At 56.0% G+C, this 14442-nt stretch overlaps 2 protein-coding genes and 1 long non-coding RNA gene across 6 annotated transcripts in view; 2 read left to right on the forward strand and 1 right to left on the reverse strand.

The window, feature by feature from the left end:
• The first annotated feature begins 2896 nt into the window (after window positions 1-2896).
• On the forward strand, window positions 2897-5475 carry LOC113621841 (uncharacterized). Its single transcript, XR_003433324.1, has 2 exons — window positions 2897-4383; window positions 4720-5475. It is a non-coding gene; the product is annotated as an uncharacterized LOC113621841 (long non-coding RNA).
• Window positions 5114-14178, reverse strand: NCDN (neurochondrin). Of its 4 annotated transcripts, XM_027109139.1 has the most exons (8): window positions 14082-14178; window positions 13741-13808; window positions 12725-12865; window positions 10650-11618; window positions 9200-9441; window positions 8429-8653; window positions 7883-8025; window positions 5117-6614 (listed from the first exon to the last, which is right to left on the reverse strand). In XM_027109139.1, the coding sequence occupies exons 2-8, from the start codon at window positions 13771-13773 to the stop codon at window positions 6178-6180; spliced, it is 2190 nt and encodes a 729-aa protein (XP_026964940.1). In that variant the 5' UTR covers window positions 13774-13808; window positions 14082-14178; the 3' UTR covers window positions 5117-6177. The 4 variants fall into 4 exon arrangements, with proteins under 4 accessions (XP_026964941.1, XP_026964939.1, XP_026964940.1 ...); XM_027109140.1 differs by lacking the exon at window positions 13741-13808 and having other exon boundaries at window positions 5114-6614; window positions 14082-14169; XM_027109138.1 differs by having other exon boundaries at window positions 5114-6614; window positions 12725-12895; window positions 13741-14119.
• Window positions 14179-14311: 133 nt separating this feature from the next.
• Window positions 14312-14442, forward strand: part of KIAA0319L (KIAA0319 like) — a 112545-nt gene continuing 112414 nt past the window's right edge. Inside the window, exon 1 of the mRNA XM_027109132.1 lies at window positions 14312-14416. The gene's annotated coding sequence lies outside the window, so the exon portion shown is untranslated. The remainder of the gene's footprint in view (window positions 14417-14442) is intronic.

A 14442-nucleotide genomic window follows, 5' to 3' on the forward strand; every position in this document is an offset into this window, starting at 1 on the left:
GGCGTGGGTTCAATCGCTGGCCAGGGAACTAAGATCCCACACGCCGTGCGGCATGGCCAAAATTTTTTTTTAAATTATTTTTAAAAAAAAGTACGGGAAGGAAGAGAGGACTAGATGTTTTCTTAGGCCCCTTTCTAATGAAGTGGAAGATGAGAAAGTAAAGGTAAAAATATTGAGCTAAATTAGAGGAGAAAGGGAGATAGAGGTGACACCATTAACGCATGGGAGGTATGTGGAGGAGACTTGAGGAGGGCATCCCAGAAGGCACACAGCAGGTGCAGAACTCAGGTCTGGGTCATCTCAGCCTGGGAGGCTTTGGGGGAATGAGGAGGCTAGAAGCAGGCAAGGTTTCATCATTAAGAACTTTCCAGAAGGTGGAACCACCAGCTAGGGTGGTAGACGAAGCAAAATTGGGCAGCTCTGCAACCTCATGCCTAGGACAGATCAGAGGTCAGGAGTATGTGTGTGTGTGTGTGTGTGTGTGTGTGTGTGTGTGTGTGTGTCTCTCTCTCTATGTGTGGATATGTGAGTCAATGGTGAGACCCCTCTTCCCCCGACCCTCAACTTCAGCCACAGGACATTAGATATCAGGCTCCAGGACAGGTGTGTGTGTGACTGAATGCATGCAGCTCGGTGGACCCCTTTGGGAGACGTCCAGGAGCAGCGAGGCTGATGATGCCTGTGCCTAGCTCTGGGGCTCTCCTGCTCTCTCCAGTAGGCTTGGGAAGGCCAGAAGAACTGCCTGCCCAGTGGCTTCCTTGGGGTTCCTCACCCTACTTCCCTGCAGCTTAAGACAACCTCTTCTTGCTTCTTTCTCCTCCTTTCTAATCTGACCATTTCTCAGTCTTCTTTTTTTTTAAAAAAAATATTTATTTGGCTGCTTTGGGTCTTAGTTGTGGCATGTGGGATCTTCGTTGAGGCATGTGGGCTTCTCTCTAGTTGTGGCGTGGGCTCCAGAGCGCACAGGCTCAATAGTTGTGGAGCGTGGGCTTAGTTGCCCCGCAGCATGTGGGATCTTAGTTCCCCAACCAGGGATCGAACCCACGTCCCCTGCATTGGAAGGTGGATTCTCAACCACTGGACCATCAGGGAAGTCCCTCAGTCTCCTTTTCTATCTCCCCTCTTTTCACTCACATCCTTAAGGTCAGTTATTCATTCCCAGAGTTGCAGCTCTTGCCTTTTCTTCCTATCTACACTCTTCACTAGTGAGTTCATCCCCTCTCAAGACTTTAATGACTACCTGTCTGCTGTTATCTCCCAACCTTGTTATCTCCAGTCGGTATCTCTCACCAAAAATCCAGACCCATAGATGCACTTGCCAGTTGGATCTTTCCTCCAGACACCTTGTTGCAGCCATCTGAGACTTTCCAAGGCCCAAACTGAACTCAACATTTCCTCCACCCCCACCACCAACCCCAGCCTGCCTCTCCTCCTGTGTTCTATAGTTCTTTAAGTGGCACCACCATCCTTCAAATTAAGAAGAGCCATCCCAGCCTCTGTCCTTTCCCTCACCTCCATAAGCTAATCCTCATAGAGTGTTGTCATTTCTAATCCTTAAACGTCTCTCTCCATCCTCTGTCAGCATCTTAAGCTACCATACTCTTCCTCATAGACCAGTAGTTCTCAAAGTGTGGTCCCTGGATCAGCATCACCTACGACATCTGGGAACTTGTTAGAAGAACTTGCCAGTTCTTGGACCCCACCCAGACCCACTGAATCAGTAACTCTGGGAGTGGGGCCCAGCCATTGCCTGTAAGGTTGCTCAGAAGCAAAGTCAAGTCTGAATACCACTGCCTAGACCATTGCAACAACCCCCCACCCCCAGATGGTCTCCTGCCTTCATTCATATCTCTTCTTCCACAAAAATGACTGGACCATGTTACCTCCTGACTAAAAACTCTCCTGCGGCTCCTCATGGCTCATCTTTGGGGAGAAAAATTTTAAACACTGTAACCAGCATTTTAGGCTCCTTGCAGCTGAACCTAATCTTCCTTTCCTGCCTCATGAACCAGTTCACAAGAAGAAGATGAAAGGAGAAAGAGAAAATATGTCTAGTCTAGTGCTGGGCTTGGTACATGGCAGGTGCTCAGCAAACGCTCATTAAATAAATGACAAATGAATGAATGGATGAGTTTATGAATCCCTCAGCCTACTGAGGCATCCTTTAGGAAGCCTCCATGTGAACGTGACCCTGGGTAGCTAGACATAGAACTCAGGTATAATCTGGGGAGGTCACCTGATAAATGAATGATTTCACTTATGGCTACTAGGGAGATGGATGTTCTGCATGGTCTGCTGCTGCTTTGGGGGCTCCTCAAAGCTTCCGGGTCCTATGCTTGCAGACTCTATTGCCCTTCTTGTTCACCAAGGGGCTCCTCACTTTCTGAGGCATGGAGGTGGGCATTGTTGGTTGCCCACTCTCTGGAACACATGCACACATGTGGAGCCCTGGAATGTGCACAGAGGTACATGTGCAGACACCCCTGGACACAGAGGGCACAGAGACACTTATGGGACACATGGGAACACAGGACATATATTGACACATAGGTACGCATATTCAAACATACATGGGCTCCCATTTGGCATACTTGCCCTATTGCTCTTCTCCCAGGCTCAAATCTTCCCCTCTCTTTTCAAAAAGTGAGTTTGCATAGTTTTTTGGGGTTTTTTAAAAAATTAATTAATTAACTATATTTTTGGCTGCATTGGGTCTTTGTTGCTGCGCGCGGGCTTTCTCTAGTTGCGGAGAGCGGGCTTCTCATTGCAGTGGCTTCTCATTGCAGTGGCTTCTCTTGTTGCAGAGCATGGACTCTAGGCACGCGGGTCTCAGTAGTTGTGGCTCGCGGGCTCTAGAGCGCAGGCTCAGTAGTTGTGGCACACGGGCTTAGTTGCCCCGCAGCATGTGGGATCTTCCCGAACCAGGGCTCAAACCCGTGTCCCCTGCATTGGCAGGCGGGATCTTAACCACTGTGCCACCAGGAAAGCCCTGAGTTTGCGTTTGGACTTTATGTTAAGAAAAGGCTCAGGCCGGCCTCCTTTAGTGTTGACACAGCCACTCCTCCCAGCCTTTGACAACCTTCTGCTCTGGGCCGGGCTGTTTGCAGGATGGGGGAAATCAGGCACAAGGAGATGCTGAGGCGCCACCTCGTGGTTAGATCTCACAACTGCAGCTCAGGTCCCCCTTTCTGCCTTGCTGCTGAATTACCAGGAGCAAACTTGGTCTTACCCTGCTAGCCTAGTCCCCTCCCCATTCCAGAGCCGGGAACTCTCTGACCATCCCTCACCAAAGTACAGAGCTCAGTCTGCCTTGCACTTTGAGGGTTTATGCAGGGTTTTTCTTCCTGACCGCACAAGGAAGAGTACTTTGAGAGCAAGGACCAAGGGTAGTTGCCTTTGGCTTTGGGGCCCTTCTATTCTCTTTTCACTTCCCCAGATGATCTCAGTCGCTTCCCTGACTTTAAGGACCCCCTATACTGACAACTCCTAAATCTGTCACTTGCCCAGGTCTCTCTCTGAGTTCCAGACGGCAGAGAGCCACTTCCTCCTGGACATAAGCTATACGCATTCACCATTTACCAAAATGAGCTTATATTTTACACAAACCTGTTTTTCTCTCAGTGTTCCCCGTGACAGTGAGTGGCCCCACTCTCCAGTCACTGGCCCAGATCAGGAACCTGGGAGTCATCCTTCGCTCTGTATCCCTCTTCACTTCCAATTAATCACCAAGCCCAATTAGCTAACTCTGACCTATACTTTCTCCACCCTCACCGCCACTGGCTCAATTCAGACTTACTACCTCCTCTCCGAGCTCCCCGACTCAGTCATCCCTGTTGCAGCCGAAGTCATCTTTCTGAAATGCAAATGGATCACATTCCACCTGCTCAAAAATCCACAGTCTCAACATGACCCCACATCCAAACTGCTTAGCCTGGCACACCAGGAACTGTAAGATCTGGTCCTTGCTCACTGGTCCAACCTCATCTTCCACCACTCCCCACTTCACACTCTCCACTGTAGCAGTAATGACCTACTTGCAGTTCCCAAGCTGCGGTCTCTAGGCTTGTCTACCTGGCAAGCTCCTTCTCCCTTCAGGTCTCGCCGCAAATACTTCCTCCAAGTTTTCCTGGACTTACTCAGCCAGGCTGAGGGGCTCTTATGCTCCAGCCACACTTTATTCAGACCCCCCTGGAAGCAACTGCTTACATCTTTAGGAGCTGTCCTTCGCCTTGTCTGTTTCCTCTCTAGATTTTAAGCTGCTCCACAGGCAGGGTTTGTCTTTTCATATTTTTCAGGGATTTCAGGGACTTCATGCCGAGGACATGACTTTCAGTACATCCAATAGATAAATGAATGTTCCTGTCTATGCACAGCCAACCACAGGTAGGCACTTAGGATGTGCTCAACCAATGCTCGCAGGCTTGAGGGCCTAGGTAGAAAAGAGTCTGCAGAACCTGGGCCAGAGGCTGGTCTGCCTCCAGACTTACAGCTTTGGTTCAGGCCTGGTGAGGCCGTGGGTACTTGGGTCCAGTCTCCACCGAAGCTCTCAGATCCTTCCCCTTCTCACTTGGCATAGAACAGAAGTAAACAGCTGGTGGCCTGACAGTCACGTTTGGCCTGCAGCTGTTCTGTTGGGGTAGTACTGATTTAATTAAAAATATCCACACTCAAAATCAGATTTCACAGAAACACTAAGATTTCTGACTTCCCTTTAAACAGTGGAGGATGTGGCAGTGCCACTTGGCCAGAGTCTGCTGACGTGGAGGGGCGGAACTTCACTTGTACACAGGAGCACGAGCGCCCCCCCAGAGGCCTCGCCACATCAACATGTGAGTGTGTCACCTGACCTGGCAGTGAAGCGTGTGGGCTGAGAAGTTGGATGGCCCGCATGGAGCCTCGACTCTGGCACGTACTGGCTGTAACACCTCGAACAAATCACCTACCCCTGCTTGAGTGTCTTCACCTGGAGAATCAGGATGACGCTCGCTTCATTGGATACTTGGGAGGGCTGAATGAGAGGACACTTGTGAAGTGTGTTTCGCAGGGCATGTGTGCTGTGAGCTGCTGGGGCCTGGAAGGAAGAAGGTGCAGGACAGACCACACAGAAGCCATCTTGTCACCAATGAACATTTATTGAGTGTCCACATGTGCACAGCTTTGAACTGGGCGATCACAGAACGCACTGGGGGAGGGAAGGGGAGAGGGAAGCAAGGGATCAGGTTCATAAGAAAGGTGGTCCCTGCTGGAGCCGCCAGTCGCGTCTCTCTGCAGAGAGGAATCACAAGCAGGGATGGGAGTTAAAGCCAGGCACTAGGATGGTGATGGGGTGCAGTCACTAGGGAAACATGCGGATTCTGGGTAAGCATCCCTTCGGTTCCTGTCTCCAGCCAGGCCATATGGCACCAAGGGGACAGGGATCAGATGCTCAGGTGTCCAAGCAGGGAAAAGGGCAGGCAAAATAAATAACTCCCCAACCCTCATGGTCACTCTGCTGCAACACAACACAAAAGCTTAGAGACCAGGATCCAAGGGCTCCTGGGTCCCCTCAAGGAAGCTCAGGTGGAAGGCTTCCCGACCCCCCCACCAGGGCTGTCTGCCCCAGGTTGCCCTGGAAGGCTGGGGCAGTTCAGACCCTGGGTCACTGAAGTGATAGGAAGAATTGTGATGTCAACGGCCTGAGACTGCTCTCTGCCCAAGGGGGCCAAGGGCAAAAACCAAACGGCCAATTTAAAGGACGTGGACCTGGAAGTCCAGAGGGGCACCACAGTCTAGGGGAGCCCACGCCCTGGCCGGCAGGGCACATGGGCTGAAGCAGCCAGCTCCTGCCAGCCCTGTCCCATCTGGGGGCCTCCCTCCTGCGAGGGAGCCAGACATCGGGCACAATGACACCTAGTGCCGCCCTCCCTGCGGGCTGCTCCAACCTCCCCCGGCCTGGCGGGAACAGCCATGCTGATTTCCAAGCCAATCCCTGCCCCTGAGCGGGCCCAGGGGGCGTGACGCAGTTCCTTACACTTGAAGGATGGGCACCATGCCCTCACCCTCGGAAAAGCCAGAAAGCTGGGATGTTTAGCGGGGGGAAGTTGGGGGAGAGGGTCCAACTTGGGGGCTTCAGGGGAGATGCCTCCTCCCTCCTTCCCTTGCCGCCCGCCCCCGGGTCTGTCCGCAGTGGATGCCCCCTCAGGGCTCTGCCAGGCATTGCTCCAGGGCGGCCATGTGGTAGTGGCTGGCCGTCTCCTCGCCTGCCTGCAGCCTCATGGCCTCCCGGCACAGCCGGTTGGCCCGTGCCAACTCAACCAGGACACCCTGATAGGCGGCTACCATTTCAGGCTTGACAGAGTTGGGGCTGACGCTGCCCAGCAGCTGGAGCAGCTCCTGTGGCCAGCGGGAGCGCAGGGCGGCGGGGGCCAGCCAGGGCAGCAGGGGCACGCAGCCTGTGAAGGCCTGCATGCCCAGGAACCAGAGCTCCTGGAGATCCGCCCAGATGCCCTCGTAGTCGGGGGACAGGGCCAGCACTGCCTGGTCTGAGCCAGGCGTGGCCCGTGCTACGTGGGATTGCGACAGGAAGAGGATGGCAGCTGCGAAGAAACCTCGGGACGCTGGTGTTCCCTGAAGAGCTGGAAGGCAAGGAGGGAGGGGGGCGTGAACGAGCTGCCTCACCAGCCCCTTCCCTTCCTGGTGGGCATACTCAGGAGCCGAAGCATAGCCTGGAATCAGCCTGCCTGCGTTCAAACCCTCCCTCTGACTTCAGTGTGTGACCTTGGTTAATTCACTTTTCTGGGTCTTGTTTCTTCACTAGTAAAATGGGGCCAATAGTGCTAATCTTAGAACTCTGTGGTGAGAATGAAATGTAATAATCTTGGGACACTACCTCGTGGTCGGACCCTCCTGTAGACTGAGTAGTGATGGGAGCTTCCGCTGGGCCTAGCACTTTATAGGCTGAGGAGGGTGCAGCAATTTGATTCTCAGGCCAGAAGAGGGTGCCAGAGGGGACCATGGGCTGGGGTCCAGGCTTGGCTCGCCCGGCTGCAGGGGTTCGCCCCCTGCACTGCAGATGCTTTCCCGAGGCTGTTAGGCTAACCTGGTGGCATTTGTGGGTGAACCAGCACTGTGGCTCTACTCAGCGGCTGTGGACATGCAGCCTGGATCTGAGGGAGCTCGGGGGCTAGAGGGAAGGGGGAGCTCCTGGTCTACTGGGACGTGCTCCCCTTCCAGCTGCCAGGTACCCTACTGGGGCCCCCACACACAGGGAGCAGAGGCAGCTGAGGGTACAGGCTCATTACACCCTGTTCCCAGGCATCTGTGCCGCTCCTCCAACCAGACAGATGGGGTACAGGGAACAGGCAGGGACAGAGGGACCCAAGCAGACACCCACGGCCAAAGTGGGAGACACAGAGGGCTGGCAGGGGGCTGAAGCGGATGCCCCTCCCTACCGCATGCAGCCAGAGTGAGGTGGGAGGTGGGGAAGGTAAGCGCACAGGAGCACCGAAGCCTGTCACGAGGTGCGGTGCCGAGCACAGAAAAACCTCAATGGAGAAAAGTCATGTTTCTGACTCAAGGCCTGGGAGGGGGCGGCTCCACCTTGAAAACACAGAATTCAGATTCCTTGGGCTGCTGGGGATTCCAGGTGCTTAAGCCTGTGCCTCGGAGCGGGCCTGTACTTACACCCACCAGACCTTGCCTTAAAAGGCTTCAGAAGGAAGAAAACGTTATCATTTGGGGAAGAAGGGTGGGGTGGGGCGGGGGAGGGAGGCGCACTTCAGAGATTTCCTTGACTGGAAAATTCTGTTCAGAATTTCAGAAAAGGATGACTTATGCCCAGAACACAGCAGGTCCACCCAGGTCTTCTGCTTCCATCTGTTAGGACTGGGTCCCCAGGGCTTACCTGGAGAGGTGCTAAGGAGCCGGGCCATGAGGAGGCCCAGGGTGGCCACATTGGCAGCCAGAAGCAGCCTCCCCTGCTGCTGTACTAGCGCGGGCAGCGACGCCATCAGGGTGTTCATTAGAGAAGTGAAGCAGGCATCTCGCCTGGGGAGAAAGGGAGCGAAAGATGGGAGGCGGGAGATTAGTGGAGCCAGACCAAGTCCTGAGGAAAGCTGGGATGCTGGGCTCCCAGCTTTACCAGGCCAGGGTTTGGCAAGAAATTAGGCAGCAGGGTGAACAGTTAACTTTGGGCCCCATCCGTGGCATCTGGGGAGCAGAGACTGGGTTATGGCTGGAGCAGGTAGACATACATGCCCAGAGGGCTTCCACATATACCAAATCCACATATACCAAATCCCTGTGTGGGGTGGCTCTCTCTTCCATTCTGAGACCCTTTCATTCTAACACTAATAGGAACCCATGGGCACAGGGAAGCAAAGCAGGAGACCGAGATTTGGGGCAAGTTTGAGCAGGACCCCTGCTTCCTCCAATTCCTCCCCGGCCTCACTTGATCAGCCCCGGTGCAGTGACCACAAGGTTGAGGAAGATGTGACAGCAGGTCTGCAGGCTGATCTCCACGCTGTCGGGCAGCACTGAGGTGTCATGGCCAGGGGATGTGAGTTCCCACTGCTGCAGGAAGTACTTGCACAGAAGTGAGGGGGCCCCCTCCTTGATCAGGATCTCCCGGGGCCCATCTTCGACTGTCAGGTGGCACCAGCCGGGCAGGAGGAGCCTGGGGGTGTAGAAGGGACAGATGTGTGTGGGGAGAAATGAAGGCACCAGGATTCCCTTTTTGGGGGGGCACCCCATCTAAGAGAAAGGGAAGTAGAGGAGAAGGAAAACACATCTTTGTAGGCACTGCAGAAAGAGCACAGGCCTGGGCTCAAACTTGGGCTGTGAGTGTGGCTAAGTTACTTTAACCTCCTTTAGTCTCAGTTTCCTCATCCTGAAGATGTGGATGAGACTTCTGTCCTAGATTTGCTGCGTGGACCAAATGAGATCAAAATGGTAAAGGGTACAGTAAAATGCCTGGCAGGCAGCAGATGCTCAATGGCAGTTCTCTCTTTACAGAGTAACCTGGGGTTGGCAGGTGGGACTAGGAAGCCCAGGTGTCCTGAGGGAACAACCCCTCACCCCACCCCCAACAAACAGAAATACTACCACACCTCAGGCCCCCGTCAGGAAGCCCGGCACAGCCCAGTTTGGGGAGAGGGGAGGTATCCGTGCTACTCCTTCCTTTAGCACATTCTGGCTGAACAGACCATAACTACAAACTCACCGGAGAGCATCCCCTGGCCAGGTAGGCCCCGGGGTGGTGGGGGAGATGGCCAAGGTGGCCACCTGCTGGGAGAGGTCATTGGCCTCCTCGGCCTCCTCGTAGAGGGTCTTGGCATAGCGGACGAGGAAGGGCAGCAGCTGGCAGACCTCCTTGCGCAGGGATGAGGTCTCTTCGGCCAGCCAGGCACCCAGGATCCGCACGGAAGCAAACACAAAGGGCTCCTTCTGCTTCTCTGGCCCCACCTGTTGCCAAAGGGCTCCCCTGAGATGGAGCAGGACCAGAGGATCTCCCCTGCCTGGCCAGCGTGCCGGCCAGGCTAGGAATAACACAAGTGGAAGGGAATGCTGGCCTGTGAGCCCTGCAAAGGCAGGCCCTGTGTACCCAGAAGCCAGCGCATGGTTGGGACACACTCAACCGGGGGCTGGCACAGAGCAGGCCCTCAGGGCATGCCTGCTGAGGGAACTGGACTTTAGACAACATGCCCCTGCACTCGCTGGAACTCAGCCTCTAAAGCATCTCAAGGCTAGAAGGAGACCCACAGGTCTCCAAAGCTAAGGTCCAAAGCTAAGAAAACACTCCCTCTACAGTGGCTCTGACCTGGGGTGGGAGGCCAGGAGAGAAGCCCCACTTTGGGTTACATCAGAAAGAATGAGACAATGGGAGCTTGGCACGGTGTGTGGGGTATGCGGCTGGAGCAGGCTACTAAAGAGACCGGAGTGTTGGGCTTCCCTGGTGGCGCAGTGGTTGAGAGTCCGCCTGCTGATGCAGGGGACACTGTTCGTGCCCCAGTCCAGGAAGATCCCACATGCCGCAGAGCGGCTGGGCCCGTGAGCCATGGCCGCTGAGCCTGCGCGTCCAGAGCACAGGCTCCGCAACGGGAGAGACCACAACAGTGAGAGGTCCGCGTACCGCAAAAAAAAAAAAAGAGACCGGAGTGCTGAAGGAACCCCTGCAGGACAGGAGAGCTGGACTCTCAGGCAGGAGGGATGTTGGGACAGGTGATCAAATGGAGTTAGCAGACCCTCCACAGAGGACAGGAAGCAGGCAGCCCTGCTCCTTTTCCCTGTACTGCTACAAGTTTGTATGTGTATGTGTGTAAGGCCATGCTGCAGACTGAACAGAACAGACTGCTTCACTTTCGTGTGTGTGGACCGGGGGGAGGGTTGTGAGTAGGAGGTTTCTGTGTTGTGTGTGTGCGTGTGTGTACTGTGATGGGAGTGCACATATGGCGTGTGGTATAGTGCTTGTGTGGAGGCTCAGGGAGGGAGAGGGAGGCTTGGCCACACACTACTCCCTGGAGTGCTGCAGGATCAGCCCTCCGTAGATAGGTAGGTACGTCTTCTCTGTCTCCCCATACACCCAGCTTCAGGGTTTCACTTCCCCCTTTCCCTTGCCTTCTGGCTCCCCCTCCCACACTGGGCCCCCTCTGGGTGGGGCACTGCACCCTCACCTGCTGCAGGTAGTGGATGACAGACCCGATGGCCTCCTTCATGACGCTCACAAGTTGCACCTTCTGTGGCTCCTTAAGCAGTGACTGCTCACAGCGGGTGCACTCCTGGATCCCCAACTCCATGAGGGCATAGCAAGCGGTCACCACATCCTCTTTCACCTCTGTGCCTGTCTCCTCCAGTGCCAGCCGCACCTCCACGCATGCCAGATTCACCAGCAGGGCCAGGAATTTGCTCCCGGAGTTGCCCGCTGGGATCCAGTCGGAGCCGCAGGCGTGCGCCAGGCGGGCTGCCAGCTTCAGTGCTGGGTTGCGCTGCCAGGAGCTCAGCTTGCTGCCCAGGATCCGTGCCAGCCCGGCCTGCAGATCCCGGAGGCATTCAGAGGGCACAGTTGTTGGGGGCAGAAAGAGGGGCAGCAGCTGGCAGAGCTCAAACTTGCTGGCATCCTCGGCTTTCTGGAAATCTTCGCTGAGGCCCCGCAAAACAGCCAGCAGGTCAGGCTCCCCCTCTTTCCAGCACTGTGTCTCAGCAGCGGCCAACAGCCCCACCAGGAGTGCCAGGGCCTGGTCAAAGCCATAACCATGCCCCAGGTATGCCTGACACAGGGCAGACACGGTACCACCGGCAATGAGGTGTCGGGGCCCACGAGGTGTGCCTGCCACAGCTGTCAGGCACTGGTAGGTGTCATCAATCATGGAACGGCGGGCAGCATCGTCAGGGTCCCCCCGGGCTGTGAGGAAGGTGCTAAGGATGGGGATCTTGTTCAGGACCTGGGGATGGGCAGCTAGTTCAGGGTCACTGCAGAAGCAGGCCAGCAGGGCCACACCCAAGGCCCGGAGAACATGGTCGGGGCAGCCATCCGGTGCCTCCTTGGTAGTCAGGAGACGATTGGGGAAGGTGAAGCCGACAGCATCAAAGATCCGCCGCCTAGTTTTGGCATCGATGTCACCTGCTTTGACTGCCTTGGTCACCTAAGGGAGGTATATGCTATCAGCAGGATGAAAGGAAGGGGTGGCAAAGACTGTCCCCGCACTCTGCGGGTTGACCATTAGCAGGACTAGGTTATATAACAAGATTCACTCTGGGGTCAGGAGGTCTCCCAGAGATCACTTCATCCAGCTCCTTCCTTCTCCCCAGAGGCAGACAGGTGTGACCTCTGGGATCCCTCATCTGTGATCCCTGTGGAAGGGAGGTCAGGTCCTCCTCAACTACTCACTCTACTGTTTCATTACCTGGTTAGTTGGGAAGTTCTTCCTGATGTCTAAGCTAAATTCTTCCTGATGTCCAACACATCCTGAGTTGGAAGAGGCTTAGAACTCAGTGTTTAAAATTCTCCAAGGATTTGGGGTCTCTCCCTAATTGCTCTCTCCAAAGAAGTCTCTGATCCACTCCTGCCACCTTCTCAGGGGAAATGGCTCCTGTGTCTCGCTGCTCTGCCTGTCAAAACATTTCCCCTTACATTTCACCTAAACACCTCCTCTGCTGCAGTGTGAGCCCTTGACTCTGGAGCCTTCTCCCTGTTGCCATGGCAAACAAGCAGGCTGTACTCCCTCCTCCCTTCCCCCCCCCCCCCCACCCCTTCCCAGCACTGCAGCTCCTGTTCTGCTGTCCCCAGCTTGGGTTCCTCCAGGGCTAAGCCCCGAACCAGATCCTTCACCCGCAACCTACATACGCATCCTGGCCATCCCCTAGGACCCCTTCCCAGTCACTTCCAGTCTGCTACTCTCTCCACCTCCAGAACAAACATCCCCAGCCCTCAGGTATTCTGCACTAGTTACTACCTGCTGCTGCAACCCTATGAGTCAGCTCCCATCTGCTCTGGGACGCCCCAGAGAGCAGACCCACTCAGCTTCCTCCAAGGCTCTTAGGGCCACAAGCTTTATTCACCCCCATTCTCCCCTTTGCTCCCATACGCAGCGGAGCAAAAATGAGTCCACAGGTAGGTGCCTTGGGCCTTCTTTGGTGCCTCCAGGGTTACCAACACCACCTATATATCCTTGGGGACTTGTTGACCTCATTCCTAGGGAGCCCAACCACCCAGCCCTTCCCACCTCCCAACTGTCAGTCAGTTCCTTACTAGCAGCAGGGCTGCAAACTGCTCGCTGTCATTCTTGGCCTCACGGAGGGCTCCCAGGTAGCGCTCCAGGGTGGGGTTTCGGCCCTCTGCCTGGTTCAGAGCTGGCTCGCAATCCGAGGCCATGATGCCCGCCTTGCCCAACTGTGAACACAAGAGGGACTGAGCATCCCTCTGCAGAGGAGGGGTGGGAGTGGAGGAGGGAGTGGAGGAGGGAGGGAGGGAGGGATTAGCACAGAGGGAGGGGAGGATCAGAAGGGATGGACTCCTCAGGACTGACCTCCCTTGGGGGAGCCCCTTTAAGGGGCTGGACCCTCAAGTCCTTAGGGATGAAGAAGGGACCCTGGTCCAAGGTCACCTCCGGAAAGTGGGAAAGAAGGACCATGCATCCTGCTGCTCAGCTGGACAGCTCTCCTCACCAGTCTCCTGGGGGTGGGAGGGGGCTGGCCCCACTGCTCAGCTGCTCCCTGGCACCAGAGGCCAGGTTTTGTTTCCCTCCACCAGGCGTACAGGGAGGGAGTGGTGAGGACAGACAGGGAGGAATGGAGACATACACGGGTGAAGTTCGATTATCCGGACTCAGGCTAGCATGAGGGAAAAGGGCATCCTAGGTTTCCTTTCCCCTCCCTTCTTCAGCAGAGACAGGAGACAAGCTTCAGCAGAAGGGAGGAAGCAAGGTGCTAACCCGGGAAAGCTCAGAGGGCCCTCTGGAGACCCCATCCCTCCAGCCAGGGCTCTCAGTCGCCCCCGCAGGCTCCTTGCCTCCTCTCCTTTCCCTCCCTCGGGCAGAAGCTGCAGCAGCGGAGCAGCAGAAGCAGCAGCAGAATTAACCCCTTGCGCTCCCTCTCCTCACCCTCCCCGCCCGGCTACCAGCCTGTGGACGCCGGCAGGGGCTGGAGAAGCAAGAAGGGGTCCCGGGTAGCTCCCAGGACAACGGAGACTCCAAAAGCCGGATAATCGAAGAGGGGCAGCTGAGATGGGGAGATGAGAAGGGAAGGAGGGTTCCTGACGGTCACCACCTGTCCCGCCGCAGCCAGGTCACAACACGACATTGATGAAGTCACGACAGGGCGGCGATGAGATCACACTTCACGATGGCGCGGTTATGTCACGGAGAGATCACGGCAAAATCACGACATGGGACAGCCCCCAAAGATGACAGAGCAAATTTTTTAAAAAAATATAGCTATATATTGAGAAGGGCTGTGGCAAAATGGAGTCTCGACAAGGCACGATGATGTCGCGATATGGCGCGATGGAGTCGCGATAGGGTCCCCGGGGTGTGTCGGCATCGATAGGCGCCGGCTCGGAGTGGCCCCGGCTGGGATGTAAGGGAGGGCTTGAAGGGGGCTGAGCTCACCAGGCTGCGGCCCCGAGCAGCGAAGTCTTCTCCGAGCGCGGTGCTCCGGGAGCCTGGGGCCGCTGCTCACGCCGCGTTGCCCACTCCCGGCTCCAGGCTGCTGCAGCTCCACCCCCACCCCCGCAGCGCTCTCGGCCAATCCGCGGCGGCCTCACTCCAGGCTCTAGCCAATGGCACAGCTGGGCGCTAAGCCGTAGGGGGTGCTGCCGTTGCCGCCATCTTGCTTGTGGGTATTGCCAGAGTCTGGGGCCTGGGGCTCGCGCAGGGCGGGCGAAGGTGCAGACCGCTTCTGGAGAGCGGGAGGCGACAGCCTGGGGACGCAGGTTCCTTCGCTCGTGCGTAGTTCTACCCCCCAGCACTA

The sequence above is a fragment of the Aethalodelphis obliquidens genome, unplaced genomic scaffold (genome assembly GCF_003676395.1).
Source record: "Aethalodelphis obliquidens isolate GAN/ISIS:26980383/991018 unplaced genomic scaffold, ASM367639v1 scaffold9, whole genome shotgun sequence".
Lineage (NCBI taxonomy): Eukaryota > Metazoa > Chordata > Mammalia > Artiodactyla > Delphinidae > Aethalodelphis > Aethalodelphis obliquidens.

Coding starts and splice junctions, on each gene's coding strand:
- NCDN (XM_027109138.1), bottom strand. CDS start 13,773: ATGTCGTGTTGTGACCTGGCTGCGGCGGGACAG. Junction 9,442..10,649: donor TCATCCACTACCTGCAGCAG/GTGAGGGTGCAG, acceptor CTTTGGCAACAG/GTGGGGCCAGAGAAGCAGAA. Junction 6,615..7,882: donor GCTCCTTAGCACCTCTCCAG/GTAAGCCCTGGG, acceptor CTTGCCTTCCAG/CTCTTCAGGGAACACCAGCG.